This window comes from Antechinus flavipes, chromosome 1 (genome assembly GCF_016432865.1).
Source record: "Antechinus flavipes isolate AdamAnt ecotype Samford, QLD, Australia chromosome 1, AdamAnt_v2, whole genome shotgun sequence".
NCBI lineage: Eukaryota > Metazoa > Chordata > Mammalia > Dasyuromorphia > Dasyuridae > Antechinus > Antechinus flavipes.
In genome coordinates, this window is record NC_067398.1 from 589,140,169 (window position 1) to 589,160,698 (window position 20,530).

A 20,530-nucleotide genomic window follows, 5' to 3' on the forward strand; every position below is an offset into this window, starting at 1 on the left:
CAAGGCTGTGCTTGTGTGGTCTGCATTGTACTGTGTTCTCTTCTCACCCAAATGTGACAGATCTCTCTTGCCAGCCTTCTCAGTTGTCTTTGGTGTCTGTGGGCTGAGAGGTCTGGAAACCTCCACTGCCTCAATCACTCTAAAGCCTGTTGCTGGTTTGCTAGGGCCAAGGGCTCTTGTGCTGACTGCTTCATTCTTATACTGGTATAACTCACCGTTCTTCCTGGCCTTCTAAGTTGTCTTGGGTTGGAAAATTGTTTCACTTCATCTTTATGTGGATTCTGCTGTTTTAGTATTTGTTGAGAGTCATTTTTAAAAGATATTTGGGGGAGAGTGTAGGCAAATCCCTGCCTTCACTCTATCATCTTAACTCTCCTTAGCAGATAGCTTTTAGGTTTTCCTTCCTCCCTTCTTCTCCCTCTCTCTGTCTTTCTTTTTCCCTTTCTGTCTTTCCTTCTCCCTCTCCTTCTCCTTCTTTTCTCATATATCATATGAGCTCTCTTTCCCGCTCTCCCCTCCCCTTTCCTTGAAACATTTTCCTTGGTGTTATTCCCTGACCTCCCTTATTATGAGGTTCAGTCAGTAGAAAAATGGAAGAGACTTGTATTTATCATAAGTGATTTATTTTGGCTTACATACCTCCAACTAGCAATTATGGAAAGTAGGCTTGCAACTTGTAGTTTAACTAATATTCTTTGCTTCTTCAAAAAAACTGTAGCACTCATTTGTTTTGGATTTCCTAATTATATATAAGAGAATAAAAATGTTGGATTTCAGGAGCACAGGGGAATCCTCAAAATACATTATGGTTTTGGACCAATGTGGCAGGTATTCTAAGATAATTTGGAAGCTTAGATAATTTGTAAGTCAAGAGGCAAATTTTGTTATAATTGTAATGCTAATTAAAATGAGCTAAATTCCAAGAGAGGAAGATGGCAAAGAACAAAGCTCAAACAAATTAATTTATAGGGATTGAAAAAACCTAATTTATAGGTTCTTTGTACAGAACAAAGAACAAACATGTAAATGTTTGGCAGTCAATATGATTAGTTGGAAGTATGGTAGTACGGGTTAACACCTCCTCCCCCTCCCTTTTTTTTTTTTTTTTTTTTTTTCATGAAACTTAGAAGTGCTTGTCTGAATCTGGGTGTGAGATTGCAGTTTAGACTTTTGGATGACAAGCCAGGTATCCTCGAAGAATAGTTTAGTGGAATAAAGATATGAAGCCCAACTTCCTTTCTTTCACATACTTAATCCAAGATTGTGCCTCATCATTCCTAGTAGTTAAATTCCTAAGGTGAGATAGTTTGAGAACTGGATTACATCATTCCCAAGGCTAGATGACCTGGGGGTTTCTTGAAAAGCATTGGAGTGTCTACTGCTATTGAGGTTTCTACTATATTAGAAATATATACTTATCTGATTAAGTTGTGTCCTGTATAAATCTGCTAAACATTCTCCCTTGTCTATTCTTCCCTTCCTCCCCAAAAAGAATGAAAAGAATTAACTTTTCCAAAACTGATCCCTTCCCTTCTCTTTCTCCCCATTCTCCTTTATTCCTTCCCTTCCCCCTCCCCCGAAATGTGACAGAGACATTTCTACAATAGCTGACTGGAACAAATAGCTTCCATTTTGTGCATTTTTGACATTTTAGTTCTTTGTTCTATAAATCTGAAAATCATAGATTTAAGAAATGTCAGTACCAACTGGATAATGTACCTTAGAATCACAGAATCTGGGAAGTATATTAGAGATTATTTATTCCAATCAACATGTAATTCCTTTATAGCATTTCTGACAAAACGGTCACCTCTCCTCTTTTTGAAGCCCAACTTTAATTGGTAAGCAGATTACCCAGCTCAGTACTTCCTCTCAGACAAAGTCTTATTGGCTCAGTACTATCATGAATTTTGTGTCCTGGGGTCTCCTGTTCATTCTACATTGTCCAGTTTGTGCCCTTTTCCATTCAGCACTTCCTGTGCCTGAAGTTTTAATTTGATTTTACTTCTCTCTTTCTGTGTAACTGATATTCTCCCTGTATGGGAGAAACTTATTTCCTAGCATGTTTTTCTGGGACCTTTGAACATATGAGGCTGCATTAGGATATTGTTGCTGATATATGAGTTGAGTGAAATACATTGACTAAATTTAATATTTTTCAAGTGGAAAAATGAAGTCTCTTTGTTTATTTTAGTGTTTCCAGCTGGGTGTTAGTGGAAACTACTCTGGACCAAAAGTCAGGGAATTCTTTGTCTGCTTTTAGAACTAAATAAGTGACCTTGGATAAGTTACTTTAAATCTGAGGATTTTTCCTCATCTATAGGTTGAAGGTATTAGAGTAATTGACTTTTGAGGCCCTTTTCTAGCTCTCTTGGTCTGTGATAACTAATATCCCAAATTTGTAGACTATAATTACTAGTATGAATAATTTATTCTAACATAATTTTATGTGTTGCTCTCATATAGGAAATTTTGTTATTTTATAAATTTGGTACCCCAAGTGTTTTCATCTTTTATCTTATACTTAATCTGTATTCTTTTTTAAAAAAAATCCCTTTCCTGGGGAATTAATTTAATCACCATTTATTATTTTGAGACATTGATATTTTGTATGTATTTAGACTGTGAAATGTTATATTAAGAAGCTGATATAATTTGGAAGTAAATTATATGTAACTGTGTCCTTTTTTATTTCAGTATTAATATTATTTTTGGAAAAATTCTTTGATAATCATGAGTGAGTTCTGGCTTATATCAGCTCCTGGGGAGAAAACCTGCCAACAAACATGGGAGAAACTACACGCAGCAACAACCAAAAGTAATAATCTCTCTATTAATTCAAAGTTCAACATTCCTGACTTAAAGGTAATTAATTGAATGAATGCATGCTTGCATGCATGAACTAAATGCATTCATTTAAAATCTCTTTTAAAAAGTTAATTTTGAGCCAGGTACAGGGGATTCAAATAGAAAAGATATATCCTCCTATCAAGGAGCGAATATTCTAATGGAGGAGGGAGAGGGAAGAGGTAACAGCTTATGAGGCATCAGCTTCAGACAGATGGAGAGGCCTGTAAGATGGAGTACATAGGTAGTATTCCTTAATAATATTCCTTAATATGCAATGCCAAGTGCTTCATTTTCTGAAATATCCAATATAGGCATTTCAGTATTTTGTTTCCTCATTATTAACAAATCAGGAAAAGGCTAATAGTATTCAGTAGAGCTTTTCATAGAGAAAAGATAGTTGCATTTTGGGGAATTAAAGCATAAACCAGAATTTAATTCTCTGTTCAAAAAGTTCTTGAAAGAATTTCCCTACTTTTGGGGGACAATATTAATATTTTACTCTGCATAATAACTGAAGCATTCTGAACTTATTTTTCTACTTGACATTTCATACTCTGACTTAAGTTCAGTTTTATGTATAGTTGTCTGGAATCTAATTTTTCTGCTACAACTAATGTGCTTATGGATATCTGTTAGGGTATGCACATACATATAAATCTAATTATTACTTATTACTACTATTCCTAGGAAGAAACTAGAAATAGGTTTTGAAATCAAGCAGTATTTTTATTATTAACATCTTTAAAACTGAAGTGTAAAAGGATGAGATACTAGTGAAAACATTTGATTTATTTATAATTCTTTAATGTTTTGAACTGAAAAATTTCATAGAATCATGGACTTAGAGTTAGCAGGTTCTTCAAGACCTTTTAATTTACTCCCTAATTTTACATGTGAGGCAGTGAAGTCCATGGAAATTAAGTGACTTCTGTTGAATTACACAGGTTGTAAGCAACAAAGTTAAGACTTGAACCCAGCTCCTTTAAATTTAGCAAACTTTTTACTGTTCGTGATGCACTTTCAAATTGCTGAGGAATACTTCCGAATATCATAGCACATTTAAAAGTAAAACAACTTCAATGTGTTTTTGTTTTATGAAATTGAATATGTTTGCTAAAATTGTGTTTTGGGACTTCATCTGGGTAATTATACCTTAATATTAAGTGGAAAAACTGTTCTTAAATTGTGGCTAAACACAAATCAGTTTTTCAAACATTGTTGTAATTTGAGATTCCAAATTTTTGTGCAATTTTATGGTATCCACTGCTGATATTTTTCATATATCTATGTTTTTCAATATTGCTCTCAGGAGACAACAATTAAGTAACTTTCAACAACAACAAACACTCCTCCATCTCCCATCTCCCCCTCCCCCCTACAGCATAAGTAAGACAACTTTGATGAGAAGTAGGGGTCCTGGGATACAGATTCCATCCATAGTTTTGAAGTAATGTTTGCACTATGCATTTAAGAAGAATGTAAGATGGTTTGATTGAGAATTGTCAACTAAAATACAATGACCATGAGCAAGACTTTGGAATTGCTCTGAATCAGGTATTTTCTGGTAAAGCAGTTTAGCTATAGATGACTAGAAAACAACAGTCAGTCAATTAACAAGCATTTAGTTAAGTATTTATATGAATGAATGTTCAGGCATTGTGCTAAATCTTGGAGTTATAACAAAAAGGGTGAATATAGTTCCTGCCCTCGAGGATCTCATTCTAATGAAGGAGGCAATATTTACATGAGCAGATATGTCCAAAGTAAGTCAGTTAGCATTTATGAAATACCAACTATGTGCCAGGCACCACCGTGCCAAGTTCCAGAGCTGCAAAAGACAATCTTTTGTGTTAGGCAGCTCAGTCTATTGAGGGAGGCAACATTCACATGACTCTGTACCAATAAGATATATACATGATCAATAAGAGATAATCAAAAAAAAGAAAGTCACTGGCCTAAGAGAGAAGGCACTAGCATTAAGCAGGATTGAGAAAACAGCCTTGTACAAATAAGAAATTTAAATGAGACTTGACCGAAGACATGAAGCAAAGGTGAAAAGTGAGAGCTACTCAAGAAGGTCAGGTAATGAAGTACATAAATCCAGAAGAAGGAGACAAAAGCAAAGGAGTCAGTGTTTCAGGGTATCCCCAGTACATAGCACAGTTTCTGCCACATAATAATTGCTGGATGTATATTTGTTGATTGGTTAATAGAAATAGAATGAGACTCAAAATAGTGCTTTTTTGTCTTTGTCTTTTAGGTTGGCACACTGGATGTTTTAGTGGGATTATCAGATGAATTGGCCAAACTGGATTCATTTGTGGAGGGGTATTTTTATTTTTTTAATTTTTTAATATTATGGAGTAGTACTTATTTACAACTTTTAGCCATTTAAGTTTAACAATAGATAATGCTCATCTAGATCATTTTGGAAAATGGTTATTTTTTTAATGCTCAAATTAAAATGAAAGGCCGCAAAGACCATTTTAGGAAAGCTTTATTTCACATGCATTTCTTTTAATTCTGAACTTCAGAATTATATTGCAACTTTAGGTGAACCAGGAATTATATAGAAGTCTATTAACCTTACACACCTATTCTTTTATGAATTAACAGAAGCATTGTCTAGAACTATTGTGATTTTTGTCTTTCAGGATTAGCTATTCTTACAAGATGTTGGGGTGGGAGGGGATTAGATAGGCATCATTTAAAAATTCACATTATATACTGGTCCTAAACATAGTTATAGCCACCAGTCAAGCAATTTTTGTCCCATAAGACAATGGCTAATCCTGTTCATTCTGTTAACTTTCTGTGGTTATCCCTTTTTGAATGAGCAGAGTTAATGGAGGTATCTTTTTCCAACTGCCATAACTTCTTCTCTAAAGAATATATTCCCTTGTGGCACTAGGCTTCAAAAGATTTATCAACTAAAGCTCTTAATGATAAAATAAATAGTTCAATAGCATAGCTTATTCTTAAATGCAAAAAAAAAAAAAAATCACCTAATAGGCCAAGTAATAATGAAAATTACATTGATTTTCCCGCTGACTTTCAGTTTTTACACTACCTTAAGAGCTATAAAATCTGAGGGATATTAACTCCTTTACCAGATTTATAGATTTTCTAGAGCAGGGCTTCTTAAAGTTTTTCCACTCACAACCCTGTTTCGCTTGAGAAATTCTTATGTGACTCCAGGAAAAAAATAGGTAAAAAAATCAGACATTTACTGATAATAAATCATTATTTTGCAACCCACTCAGTTATGAGACCTCATATGGGGTTGCAAACCACAGTTTAAGTAGCTGGGCTCTAGATTAAGTAACATGCCTTACATAACTTTGCATGACACAGAACCTAAGAAACAGTTTCTTATACCTGAATTTAATTCAGCTCAATTCAGCTAACATTAAGTGATTAATAAAATATTTCTGGAATTAATGGCTCATTTAATAACTTTTCTTCATCATGTTTAAAAACATTTCTTATTTTATTTTTAATTTATGGAATACAACGAACATTTCCAAAACATAGTGTAATGAAAAAAGATGGTTGCATATGAAATTTTGAATTCATTTATACAACTTAATTTCCTTTTAAATATATCATGAATTTTTTTTTTTTTTTTTTTTTTTTTATTTGAGGCAATTGGAGTTAAGTGACTTGCTACACAGGGTTACACAATCAGGAAGTGTTAAGTGTCTGAGGTCAGATTTGAACTCTTGCCGTCAGGCCTGATACTCTATTTACTACACCAACTAGCTGCCTCACTTTTTTCACTTTTCATCTATCATATCTTTTTTTTTTTTTAAATTTTTATTTAATAATTACTTTATATTGACAGAATCCATGCCAGGGTAATTTTTTTTACAACATTATCCCTTGCACTCGTTTCTGTTCCGATTTTTCCCCTCCCTTCCTCCACCCCCTCCCCTAGATGGCAAGCAGTCCTTTATATGTTGGATATGTTGCAGTATATCCTAGATACAATATATGTTTGCAGAACCGAACAGTTTTCTTGTTGCACAGGGAGAATTGGATTCAGAAGGTATAAATAACCCGGGAAGAAAAACAAAAATGCAGATATTTCACATTCGTTTCCCAGTGTTCTTTCTTTGGGTGTAGCTGCTTCTGTCCATCATTTATCAATTGAAACTCAGATCTCTTTGTCAAAGAAATCCACTTCCATCAAAATATGTCCTTATACAATATCGTTGTCAAAATGTATAATGATCTCCTGGTTCTGCTCATTTCACTTAGCATCAGTTCATGTAAGTCTCGCCAGTCCACTCTGTATTCATCCTGCTGGTCATATCTTAACAGAACAATGATATTCCATAACATTCATATACCACAATTTACCCAGCCATTCTCCAATTGATGGGCATCCATTCATTTTCCAGTTTCTAGCCACTACAAACAGGGCTGCCACAAACATTTTGGCACATACAGGTCCCTTTCCCTTCTTTAGTATCTCTTTAGGGTATAAGCCCAGGAGAAACACTGCTGGATCAAAGGGTATGCACAGTTTTATAACTTTTTGGGCATTATTCCAGATTGCTCTCCAGAATGGTTAGATTCGTTCACAACTCCACCAACAATGCATTAGTGTCCCAGTTTTCCCGCATCCCCTCCATCATCTATCATATCTTGCTGAAGCTATTTCCAGTGTATGCTTGGATTCCATTCTTCCATCTTAGTTCTTGTAATTATGTACTTTATTCAGTCTTGTGATCATTTAATATGTGCAATGTTAGTCTGTTTTATGGAGTTACAGAATTTTAGAAAAAGAAGGAATTTCAGAGATCACCTAACCCAACTCCTTTATTTATAGATGAGAGAAAATATTCTAAATTGTTTTCCATTTTGCTTTATGATTCTTATTGATCATTGGTCTCAATAGCTTTTGGTGGATTAATCATTCAAAGAGGTTAGGTAATTTATTGGAGATGGAACCAGAATTGAAAGTTTCTTCTGCTCAACAGTTCAGTATTCTTTCTATGAAATATACCTCTCCTATTAACTTTCTACCTGCTTTACTTTTCAACTAATATCAGACATTGTTGCTAAAGTCCCTTTATTGTTCAACTTCATGTGTATATATATATTTTTTGTTTTGCTGAGGCAATTGGGGTTAAGTGACTTGCCCAGGATCACACAGCCAGGAAGTGTTAAGTGTCTGAGATCAGATTTTAACTCAGGTCCTCCTGACTTCAGGGATGGTGCTGTATCCATTGTACCACCTCGCTACCCCATCTTTATGTATTCTACTTTAGTTGAGGAATGCATCAGATCCAGTAATTTAATATTAAGAAAAATCAAAACAAAAATCTTATGGTCCATCTTACCTTTGAAATAGAGTTTGTAGAGGGTAAGAACTAGATTTGCATATCATGTTGTCCATTATAGTCACTGCCATATTAAAAGAAGACATAGTTATTCCATGATTATATGTTTTTATTGTACAAATTTATCATTTTAGGTCTTATTTATTTGTACTATCCCTATTTCTCTAAATAATTTTTGCCTTATTTGTTTTTCCTCACCAAGAGTTGTTAAGAAAGTAGCTCAATATATGGCTGATGTACTAGAAGATAGCAGAGATAAAGTACAAGAAAACCTGTTGGCAAATGGAGGTAAGCCAAGTATTTTACACAGTCTCATTATTTCATAAATTAGATATGAGTCGTTACACTTAAAAAGCAAATGACAAAGTTAGCATGTAACATTTTGTCCATACACCTTTATCTGGCAGAGTTGATTGTGAAAAGAATTTGAATGAATGGGCCCAATTATACCCTTTGAAATGTCACAGAAAATGTTTTATATGAGTGCTTTTATACCTTTGCTTTTTCCACAGTTCTGTTTACTTACTGCTTATTTAAAAGTAAAACTCTAGTTGTGTTTGAAAGAGCAAAAAGACCTCTACATGGTCCTAATTCAACACTCAGTACTTACTGTAACTTTTAATTCAAGAAATGCAATACTACCTGTGTCTAAAAGTGTAAAAACCTTTCTTAGCCTGAGGGGACTTGCTTGCCACACTTTTAAGTTACACCAGGGAATCAATTACATAGCGCAGGTAGACCATATTTGTCCCCATTGTATTTTAATATGTTAAACTCTTTTGTGGCTAGCAATAAGCCAGATTTAGTCAGTGAGCTGGAGTTTGCTGACCCCTGTGCTGGCATGGTGATACAAAAATAAAATATATCCTGCCCTCAGAATTTTGCAGTATAATAGGTGTTCTAATGCATTAAGATAAGGAATTATGCTTAAAATCTGATATTCTCTAACTTTGTTTTCTTCTCCACTGTAAGGATATTTAATGTATCCTTAGCTATAACAGATATTTTGACTAACATGTCAGCTATTCCTAGGGATAGATGCATTTGTTAACAGAGAGGAAGTGAATAGATTTGGGGAGGTATATGGGTCAGGATGGGTAACTTTGGAAGCTTATGGGAGCAGAATAGAGTGAACTGTCTACAGCTGTTCAGGTTGATTAAGGTAATTTGGTAAACAGAGGTCACTTGTTAATCAGAGCCTACTCTTTAAAGATTATGTGATAAGTATCTTGTTTATGATTCTACTTTACCTGTCTAGGGCTTATCCTAAAAAGGACTCATCATCAGATTAAAAAGGTCTTTTGGGGTTATTAATAAATAATTAATAGGGCCTTACTTAAATTGGAGAGGCCATATAATTAGTTTGTTAAAGGTTGGAATTCTGATTCCTACATTTTTTTTTTAAAGTGTAGCCCTCAAACTTATATAGTAATTTATGCTAATGAATTTATGGTTTATGTTACAAGGCCCTTTTTCTCATGAAGAGAATAAATATTAATCTTAAAATTTCATTGTTGAATCTTTAGTAACTAAATTTAACTTATTCCTACATTTCAGTTGATTTGATTACATATATAACAAGATTCCAATGGGATATGGCCAAATATCCAATCAAGCAGTCCCTGAAAAATATTTCTGAAATAATTGCCAAGGTAAGATCAGAGTTAAGATAGGACTTAGAAATTTTTATTTATTGGATAGATGACTAATTTTGATTCCATTTTGCAAAATTAATTTGCTCAGGCTACTGGTTGAACTGCTAAATGACATTACCGAAGACTAATTATATTTTTATTTCATTACTTGAAAGTACATAAAAATATACTTTTCTTGGGTTTATTCAGGATACATTATGTGTTCATTAAATATAATTTTTATTTTTATTGTAAATTAGTCAGATCCTAAGTAAGAGAAAAATATTTATAATAAACGATCAGATGCTCCTGAAATTGTCTCGAGAACAAATGGTTTCCCCAGAAATTTCAATGAGCAAGGTAGTTAAATGCCAGTTCATTGTTTATCAAGTTGAAATGACTTGAACAATTTGGCTTCAGTTAGGACCTAAAGTGTCTTATTTAATTGCCCTTGCTCCCATTAAATTCTGTTGTATGGAATGCTGTTCAGTTAAATGTTAATGAAAACAGAAATCAAGAAGAATTTTAACTCAAGTCCCTTTTTAGTATTTTAGTAAAAATGAAGTTTGATGTTGTCTCTAAAACCTAGTTTCTTAAACTGTGGGTTGTGACTTCATATGGGCTCTTGTAACTGAATGTGGAGATTGTGAAATTATGATTTATTATCAGTAAACATTTGATTTGCAGGTCATGTAAAAATTTCTGGTGTAAAGAGTTCATGCATAAGTGGAAAAAATTTAATTCCTGCTCCAAAATAGGTTGCTTACATGTTAATAATAGTAGCTAGCATTTCTTTAGTGCCTTCAGATTTATAAGTACTTCATTGTTATTTATTTGATCTTCACAACGACTCTGTGAAGTAGGTGCTGTTATTATTTTCCCATTGGGGAAGTTGAGGCTGGAAGGAGCTAAGTGAACTCTTTAGACCCATATAGTTTCTGAAGCAGCTGTTGAAATCCAAATTTTCTGATTCCAAATTTGGCATACTGTGGCACACATTTATTTTGTTTGATGTATATAATAAGCATTTTCCAGTGCTGGCTTTTCAAATTATTGAAATGAAAGAATGGAATAAAACAATAAATCACAAGAATTTAAATTTGTAAAATTTAAAATTTTTCATTTAAAAATGAAATTTTCATTATATTGGAGGTAGAGGTGGAGCCAGGTTTAGAGTGGGAGTTTTTGGTGTCTAACCCCATTTTCTTTTTTCTTTCTTTCTTTTTCTTTTTCTTTTTCTTTTTTTTTTTTTTTAAATAACTTTTTATTGACAGAACCCATTCCAGGGTAATTTTTTACAACATTATCCCTTGCACTCACTTTTGTTCCGATTTTTCCCTTCCCTCTACCCCCTCCCCCAGATGGCAAGCAGTCCATTATATGTTAAATAGGGATACAATATATGTGTGCAGAACCGAACAGTTCTCTTGTTGCACAGGGAGAATTGGATTCAGAAGGTATAAATAACCCGGGAAGAAAAACAAAAATGCAAACAGTTTACATTCATTTCCCAGTGTTCTTTCTTTGGGTGTAGCTGTTTCTGTTCATTCTTGATCAATTGAAACTGAGTTAGATCTCTTTGTCAAAAAAATCCACTTCCCTCAGAATGCATCCTCATACGGTATCATTGTTGAGGCATATAATGATCTTCTGGTTCTGCTCATTTCACTTAACATCAGTTCATGTAAGTCTCTCCAGTCCTCTCTGTATTCATTCTGCTGGTCATTTCTTACAGAACAATAATATTCCATAACATTTATATACCACAATTTACTCAACCATTCTCCAATTGATGGGCATCCATTCATTTTCCAGCTTCTAGCCACTACAAATAGGGTTGCCACAAACATTTTGGCACATACAGGTCCCTTTCCCTTCTTTAGTATCTCTTTGGGGTATAGGCCCAGTAGAAACACTGCTGGATCAAAGGGTATGCTTAGTTTGATAACTTTTTGAGTATAGTTCCAAATTGCTCTCCAAAATGGCTGGATGTATTCACAATTCCACCAACAGTGTATCAGTGTCCCTGTTTTCCCACATCCCCTCCAACATTCCGCATTATCTTTCCCTGTCATTCTAGCCAATATGACAGGTGTGTAGTGTTATCTCAGAGTTGTCTTAATTTGCATTTCCCTGATTAATAATGATTTGGAGCATATTTTCATATGGCTATAAATAGTTTTAATTTCTTAGTCTGAGAATTGTCTGTTCATATCCTTTGACCATTTATCAATTGGAGAATGGCTTGATTTCTTATAAATTAGAGTCAATTCTCTATATATTTTGGAAATGAGGCCTTTATCAGAACCTTTGACTGTAAAAATGTTTTCCCAGTTTATTGTTTCCCTTCTAATCTTGTCTGCATTAGTTTTGTTTGTACAAAAACTTTTCAATTCAATATAATCAAAATTTTCTATTTTGTAGTCAATAGTGATCTCTAGTTCTTCTTTGGTCATAAATTCCTTCCTCTTCCACAGGTCTGAGAGGTAAACAATCCTATGTTCTTCTAATTTATTTATAATCTTATTCTTTATGCCTAGGTCATGAACCTATTTTGACCTTATCTTGGTGTACGGTGTTAAGTGTGGGTCAATGCCTAGTTTCTGCCATACTAATTTCCAATTTTCTCAGCAATTTTTGCCAAATACTGCCTTCTTATCCCCAAAACTGGGGATTTTGGGTTTGTCAAACACTAGATTATTAAAATTATTGACTGTTTTGTCCTTTGAACCTAATCTATTCCATTGATCAACTAGTCTATTTCTTAGCTAATACCAGATGGTTTTAGTAACCGCTGCTTTATAATATAATTTTAGATCTGGTACAGCTAGGCCACCTTCATTTGATTTTTTTTTTTTTTTTTTATTAATTCCCTTGAAATTCTTGACCTTTTGTTTTTCCATATGAACTTTGTTGTTATTTTTTCTAGGTCATCAAAATAGTTTTTTGGGAATCTGATTGGTATAGCACTAAATAAATAGATTAGTTTAGGTAGTATTGTCATCTTTATTATATTTGCTTGCCCAATCCAAGAGCATTTAATAGTTTTCCAGTTGGCTTGTCAGACTTAATTTGCGTGAAAAGTGTTTTGTAGTTTTGTTCATAAAGTTTCTGACTTTCCCTTGGCAGATAGATTCCTAAATATTTTATATAATCAGTAGTTACTTTAAGTGGAATTTCTCTTTGTAACTCTAACTGTTGGGTTTTGTTAGTGATATATAAGAATGCTGATGACTTTTGTGGGTTTATTTTGTATCCTGCAACTTTGTTAAAGGTGTGGATTGTTTCTAATAACTTTTTAGTAGAATCTCTGGGGTTCTCTAAGTATACCATCATATCATCAGCAAAGAGTGATAATTTAGTTTCCTCATTGCCTATTTTTATTTCTTTAATCTCTTTCTCAATTCTTATTGCCAAAGTTAGCATTTCTAATACAATATTAAATAGTAACAATGATAATGGGCAACCTTGTTTCACTTTTGATCTAATTGGGAATGGTTGTAGTTTGTCCCCATTACATATGATGCTTACTGATGGTTTTAAATAGATGCTACTGATTATTTTAAGTGAAAGTCCATTTGTTCCTATACTCTCAAGTGTTTTTAATAGGAATGGATGTTGGATTTTATCAAACACTTTTTCTGCATCTATTGAGATGATCATATGGTTTTTGTTAATTTGATTATTGATGTGGCCAATTATACTGATAGTTTTCCTAATATTGAACCAGCCCTGCATTCCTGGTATAAATCCTACTTGATCGTGGTGTATTATCCTGGGGATGATTTTCTGTAGTCTTTTTGCTAATATCTTATTTAAGATTTTAGCATCAATATTCATTAGGGAGATTGGTCTATAATTTTCTTTCTCTGTTTTCAACCTACCTGGTTTAGGTATCAGTACTGTGTCTGTGTCATAAAAGGAATTTGGTAGGACTCCTTCATTCCCTATTTTTTCAAATAGTTTATAAAGCATTAGGGCTAATTGTTCTTTGAATGTTTGATAGAATTCACATGTAAATCCATCAGGTCCTGGGAATTTTTTTTTAGGGAGTTGATTAATAGCTTGTTCTATTTCTTTTTCTGAAATGGGACTATTTAAGCAATTTACTTCCTCCTCTGATAATGTGGGAAGCCTATATTTTTGCAGGTAGTCATTCATTTCGCTTAGGTTATCAAATTTATTGGCATAAAGTTGGGCAAAGTAACCCCTTATTATTTCTTTAATTTCCTCTTCATTCTAACCCCATTTTCTTTACACGAGACCACACTTTTCTTGAGGAGGCACTTTATAATACTGAAAGTAGATTCTTTCTTCTATAGTCAACTTTTTTCCTATGTGAATTGTCTACTTTGTGAAGTATTCATGGCAAAGTTGTCTCTGCCAAGCTGGCTTTCCTTATCTTCTGTTTTGTCTCCCTTTTAACAAATCCCTGACTCCTGTTGCTATATACCTGAGTGTGAAACAGATTTTATTGTCAGCTTGAGAGAAACAATTAATTCAGGAGGTAAATAAGCCATGCCAGAGAAAAATCTATAGAATGAATTTGAAAATGAAACAGAAAATGGGATGGGAGGGATTTTTTTTAATGGGCCAGATTTCTTTTTGGTTATCATACTATAGTATTTACTTAAGATGGAAAATTTGTTTAATTGAAAAAATAAAGAGATAGTAATAACAAGGAGAACAATACTTTATGAAGCAAATTTTGGTATACTTGAACGAATTTATGGGATTAGGATCAGTTCTGTCATACTTAGTGTTTTTGAGGCATTAAATCTATTTACAACTTACAGTTGTATTGAACATTTTTCTTTTTCTTGCATGGAAAGTCATAGAGACATATCCTTTCTATGAATGCTGAACCAATGGGTCATTGAAAGCAAAAGCATAATCTTGCTGTGTGAGAGCCAGTACATTTAGCCATTTCAGAAGGCTACAGTTACTGACAAAAAGGAAAAATATCACCCAGAATTCACTTAGTCTTAATAACTTGTCATAATTGACAGGTTTATGGCTGATAAGGATAGAATGATTCTGATATTGTCTGCCTCATTTTACAAATAGAAATGTAAGACACATAGATTTGTAGTTTATTTTGTAATGTATCTCTTACTGACTAGTTTTGAAAATGCAGTTCTATTGTTTGATTTTTTTCCCCCCCCTTCTATCTGGTTTAAGTGACTAAAGCACATTTAGTTCTTTTGCTAAAATTGTATTATGGAATGATGTCACATGATCAATGAGTCAGATCTTTGGTGGTCAGATGAATTGTCTGCTTATGTTGTTTTTCCTCCCATGATTTTGGATTCAGTCTGGGACAAATTTATCATTTCTGTGACACTTGGAAATGGCACTTAATTGTATATCCTCAATTTCATTGAGACTGTGTTCTAATATAATTTGATGCAGTAATAGTATAGAATTATGACCGAATTTTTCTGAATAATTTATTTTGAAAACATGTAGCCTTTTACTAATTTTCAGTTAGCATATGTTTAAAATATCATATTGAAATAAAATGTCTTTTTGTTGATGGAATAAAAGTATCACAGTATTTTGGTTTAATAGGAAACCAAATGTTTGGCTTCAAATTCTTTAATGGCATTTTAGTATAGAAATAAGAAATTGGCTGATAAAATTTCAACTTTTTTTTTTCCTTTTTTCTTTTTTAAAGGGAGTAAATCAAATTGATAATGACTTGAAAGCTCGAGCATCTGCATATAATAATCTGAAAGGCAGTCTTCAGAATTTGGAAAGAAAAAATGCGTAAGCCTCCCTATTCTTTATTTGAATATAAACAATTGCTGGAGTATTATGAAGAGTTTTGAAAAAAGACATGGTCACACTCTAGTAACCTCAGTTTTCATATTTCCATGAGCAAAATGGTGTTATTTTGACTAATGTAGAAAACTCATTAAGAAAATTTTTATAAAATTCACAAAAGCTAAAAGATAATGAGAATAAGACTTATGGTGCTTGTTTAATATTATCATTAAAATCAGGAATGCAAAGATTTTACAGGCAAACTTTGTGCAGTTATTCTGAAATCTTAATGTCCCTACTGAATTTTAATAAATAAAATATTTTAAATATACTAGGCGTGTTATTTGTCACTTAAATGACTCCTGTAGAATAATTTCTTGTAAAGTGAGAAATTGCTGGATGCAGTATTTCATGCCAATAATCCTTGTCATTCTCAATCAGTTCAGGCATTTTGAGCTTCATTGGGCTAAGGAGGTCTGTCTCTACATTAAGTTCAGCATTGGCATGGTGATCCCCCCAGGAAAAGGGGGTCACCAGGTTGCCTTTTTTGTTGTTGTTCAGTCATTTCAGTCAAGTCTGATTCTTTGGAACCCTTCTTAGTTTTCTTGGCAAAGATATTGGAATGGTTTGCCATTTCCTTCTTTAGCTTATTTTACAGATGAGGAAACTGAGGTAAGCAGGGTAAAGTTATTTGTCCAATGTCAAATAATTAATAAGTTTCTGAGACCAGATTTCAACTCAGGAAGATAACATTTCCTAATTTCAAATCCCGTGTTCTATCTACTTCACCATCTAGCTGCTCACCAGGTTTCCTAAGGGAGGACAAAAGGCCTTGGTTAGAAATAAAATCGATCAAAACTCCATGCTGATGGAAGGAGGTCAGCTTTCTAGTAGCCCATGTGTTTTCAGACCAATCTTTTAAAAAAAAAAAAAGTAAGAAATTCTTACAAATGAAGATTTTTGCAGTGAATTAAGTTTGTATTTTTAAACCTTTGTTTATTTGCATGCCATGTGATTATAGCAAATGAGGTGGTTAATATTGGGGTTGGGAAAGATCAGAAAATCTTTTACAGTGAAAAGCCATAACTGAAAGACTTAAAGATGTGAATTCAAGAATTATTTGAAATGGGACATGATTGTTTATTAGATTGAAAGGTTAAGAAACAATAGTAGATGTTAGCAGATTTACTTTAGAGCAGGTATTCCTTGCCTGGTGTTTATAAACTTGTAAAAGATACTACATGGTGGTGCAGTGGACAGGACATCTACTCCAGCCTCATACACTTAATACTTAGCTGGGTGATGCTGGGCATATCACTTAACCCCAATTACTTTACCCCCCCCCCCAAAAAAAAAGGGGGGGGGAGAGGATTGCATTAACTGTATTTAAGTGTAATTGGTTTGTGCTGTAGTACTATATATACACATTTTATTTTATGCATTTAGAAACCTTACTCTGAGAAGTCCATAGGCTTTACAGACTGCCAAAGGGTCTGTGAACCTTTGGTTTAGAAGGAGAAAAATGTTGTAAATGTTTGTTTTGGGTATGTATTATATGATTTGGTGGAATGAAGTATTGTAAAAATAAATTGAAGTTACTGATATTTAATTTGAAGCACCTTGTCAATCAAGAGAATACCTTGTATAAACATAGAGTTAAGGGTAAAATAATGAAGGATAAAATTGAGAGAAATATTGAATAAGAAAAGTTTCAGTCTTGGTTGTCACTAATTGTTCTTTATTAAAATAGTATTTGTGACATTCATAGAATGTTATTCATAATATCACTAAATGATATAAACAATGTTCTTCCCTTATTTCTGTTCATTTTATGTGTACATGTTTCCAAATTTAATGATTCATTTCTTCTTCTTTCCTCCCTTTTTCCATCTTCCCTTTCTTCTACAGTGGAAGTTTATTAACTAGAAGCCTTGCGGAAATTGTAAAGAAAGATGACTTTGTTCTTGATTCAGAGTATCTCATCACATTGTTGGTGGTAGTTCCAAAGTATGTGCTCATAACTTTTAAAATGCAAGAAAAAAATTATTCCATTTTTCCTGTATTTTAGTGTGAAATTGCTTAGTCTATGAAACTAAATTTTAAATTTTTGATTTTTCCATATTATCTACCACAGTAGAATTTATGATGGAAACATCAGTTATAAATTGAAATAGTCTATTTACATACATAATTTTAAATGTATATTTTTAGAATTATTGAAGAATTTATTTATATTTTTAAATTCTTGTCACATTTTCAAGGAAAGCAGTTTTATTGTTTTCTAAGAAATCTTGAAGTTAGGCTGGTTTGTGTACCTAAAATTAAGGGCTTAAGAAGTTTCCTTTCAGCCTGCGATACCTGTTAAACTAATGTTTAGTTGAAGTCTATGTGATCCTGTGTAGAGGGCTGAAACTAGTGAGTCAATGCACTGGATTCAGGACTGCCAAGCACTTGAGGCTAACTACTGATTGGACAATACTCTATGGGCATATGCTTGGAAAATGGTCCTTTCCACTATCCATGTTGGCTCAATGTTTACAGAGGATTGTAGGAGGGACGAGGGGGTGGAGTAAGACTAGCCAGAGCCGCTCTTTGGCGGTAGATGAGGGAGAAGGTGGTTGCGGAGATTCTGCTTCCATCCTGTTCAATCCTGCATCTAAGGACCAAGAATAAAGACTGAGGACTTTGCTTATCCTGAATCTGGCTGATTCTGGGGTGTCCTGGATGCTAGCATGGTCGTCACAATTCTGCCTTCAATACTTAGCTGTTTTCTCAAGAAAAGCTGACTAAGATTAGAAGTTAGCAGAGGCATTTATACTAATTCCTGTATTTTATCCTGTGGTCTTCCAAAAATGAGATCCTTAGTATTCAGACTAACGAGGGAGCTGCCAAGTATTAGGTTTCCTGTCTTTCTGCCTCATATTATAATCTAGTGAGGGGGAACCTCCCAGCAGTACAGCTGATTGAGAAGGAATGTAGAGTGATGGTAAAGTAACCTCATTGAGCTCACTTGCACTTTCTGCTTCTTGGATTGGAAGTAGTTTTATTTTTGTTCAGGGAAATTAACTACAGAATTCAGCATCAACTTATGGAAATAAAATTTAGATTTTTTGAAATTGGAAGATCAGACTGTTGCTAAATTTTTTTTTTATCAAATCCGTATTAGTCCTAGTTAATGTCTTATGTATGTTTATCTGCATATGTATTATATTTGTATAGTAGAGTTAAGGGTGGGATCTGTGATTTCATCAGCAAAAGTGCCCTCTAATGTGGGTAAATACCTTCTCTGTAATTGAGAGCCCAAAAGAGTTTCCCAGACAACTGAGAAATTCAGTGACTTGTTTATGGTCTCACAGCCAGGATGTGATGGGACGTGAATCCAGGTGTTTCTGCTTTGAAGCCATGGCTATCCAGAGTGCCATACTGGTTCTTACATGTGGTGTGTAATGTATAAAAATACTATGAATTTTATGGCAAACGCATTTATGCCTTAATCTTGCTTTATAAATAAGTGATTTGTTTAGCTGAATTATTAAATCAATCAATTTTGACATTATACATGTTTGAAGGCTAGGAGATATTTTTGTTTTTTTTGATAGATAGCTTGTTAGAGTGTTTAATTAAAAACAGGCTTCAAAGGCACCTTGCTTGGAAATTTAATCTATACTTATAACTCTCTTGAGGGTAAGAAATATAGTCATTCTCTATGACCTACAGAGGAAATTGAACAATATTCTATGGGGTTACAGTCTTTTTTTCACTTAATCTATGTAACCTTGATGTTCCTTGCTTTAAATAGCTATAGCTTTTTCCAAAAAAGACAATTGAAAGAAAATTATATTATAGACATGTAGTTACTTTACTTGAAATGAAACACAGAAATAAGATTAGTAATCAAAAATATATACTTTCTATCATATTCTAGAAACTTAGATTTATGATCTGCTTTTGAAATAATGGAGTTCAGTCTTGTCTCATAGGCATTTGAAGTTCACTTTGCTAGAAAAATTGAAGACTTTAATTAGTAAAGTACGTTTTGGACATTGGGGAACACAAATGTTCTTTAAATTTCTGAGAACCTTTTAGATATTCATTATTAGTTACTTTATAGATTTATTTTAAATCTTTTCCCAACACTTGTTGCATGCTTTTTTTTTTTTTTTTTTTTGTAGATTAAACCACAATGACTGGGTTAAACAATATGAAACCTTGGCTGAGATGGTAGTTCCAAGGTCTAGCAAGTAAGTTCTTATTGCATTGCTTTTTAAGGATTCTTGATTTTGTGAGTATAATTAAAATCCAGCCTCTCAGCTGATGGATTTAGAGAAATATGGAAAGACCCTTGGACATAAGAAGGAAGATACTGTCCACCTTCAGATACTAGTCACCACAGAGGACTACTGGAAATAAATATAGTACAATTTTATAAATACCTATATAAATGCATATGTATATATGACTAGATATTTATGTATAGGTGTGTGTATATGAATGAGTGTGTGTGTGTGTGTGTGGGTGTTGTTGCTTCCAATATTTTCTCCTTAATCTTGGATATGATATTTCTGTAAATTTTCCTCCTGGGGAAAAATTGTAGTGGATTTTTTCTATTTTAACTTTATCTCATTTTAGAATTTCAGAGTGGTTTTCCTTGATAATTTTTTGTAATATTGTCTTGACTATTCTCATTATTTCTCCTCAGTCTGTTCTCTAGATCAGAGGAGATGTTTCACATTCTTTTCTATTTTTTCATTCTTTTGATTTTGTTTCATTATTTCTTTATGTCTTAGAATGTCATTAGCTTCCCTTTGTCCAATTCTAGTTTTCAAGGTTTTGGTTCTCTATTTTAAGTTGGTTGACTTCTTTTCATTCTATTCTTGATTCTTTTTTTTATCCTGATTGTTTCTCAGTCTCTCTAATTTGATTTTAAAATCC

General features: G+C 33.3%; 1 protein-coding gene across 4 annotated transcripts in view; it reads left to right on the forward strand.

The window, feature by feature from the left end:
* ATP6V1C1 (ATPase H+ transporting V1 subunit C1) overlaps positions 1 to 20,530 on the forward strand; it is a 50,418-nt gene that overhangs the window by 14,726 nt on the left and 15,162 nt on the right. For all 4 annotated transcript variants that reach the window (XM_051970961.1, XM_051970962.1, XM_051970960.1 and 1 more), the window contains 7 exons: positions 2,698 to 2,865; positions 5,111 to 5,178; positions 8,401 to 8,486; positions 9,756 to 9,850; positions 15,510 to 15,601; positions 17,507 to 17,605; positions 19,771 to 19,839. In XM_051970961.1, coding sequence (XP_051826921.1) covers positions 2,734 to 2,865; positions 5,111 to 5,178; positions 8,401 to 8,486; positions 9,756 to 9,850; positions 15,510 to 15,601; positions 17,507 to 17,605; positions 19,771 to 19,839 — 641 coding nt within the window. In that variant the 5' untranslated portion in view covers positions 2,698 to 2,733. The remainder of the gene's footprint in view (positions 1 to 2,697; positions 2,866 to 5,110; positions 5,179 to 8,400; positions 8,487 to 9,755; positions 9,851 to 15,509; positions 15,602 to 17,506; positions 17,606 to 19,770; positions 19,840 to 20,530) is intronic.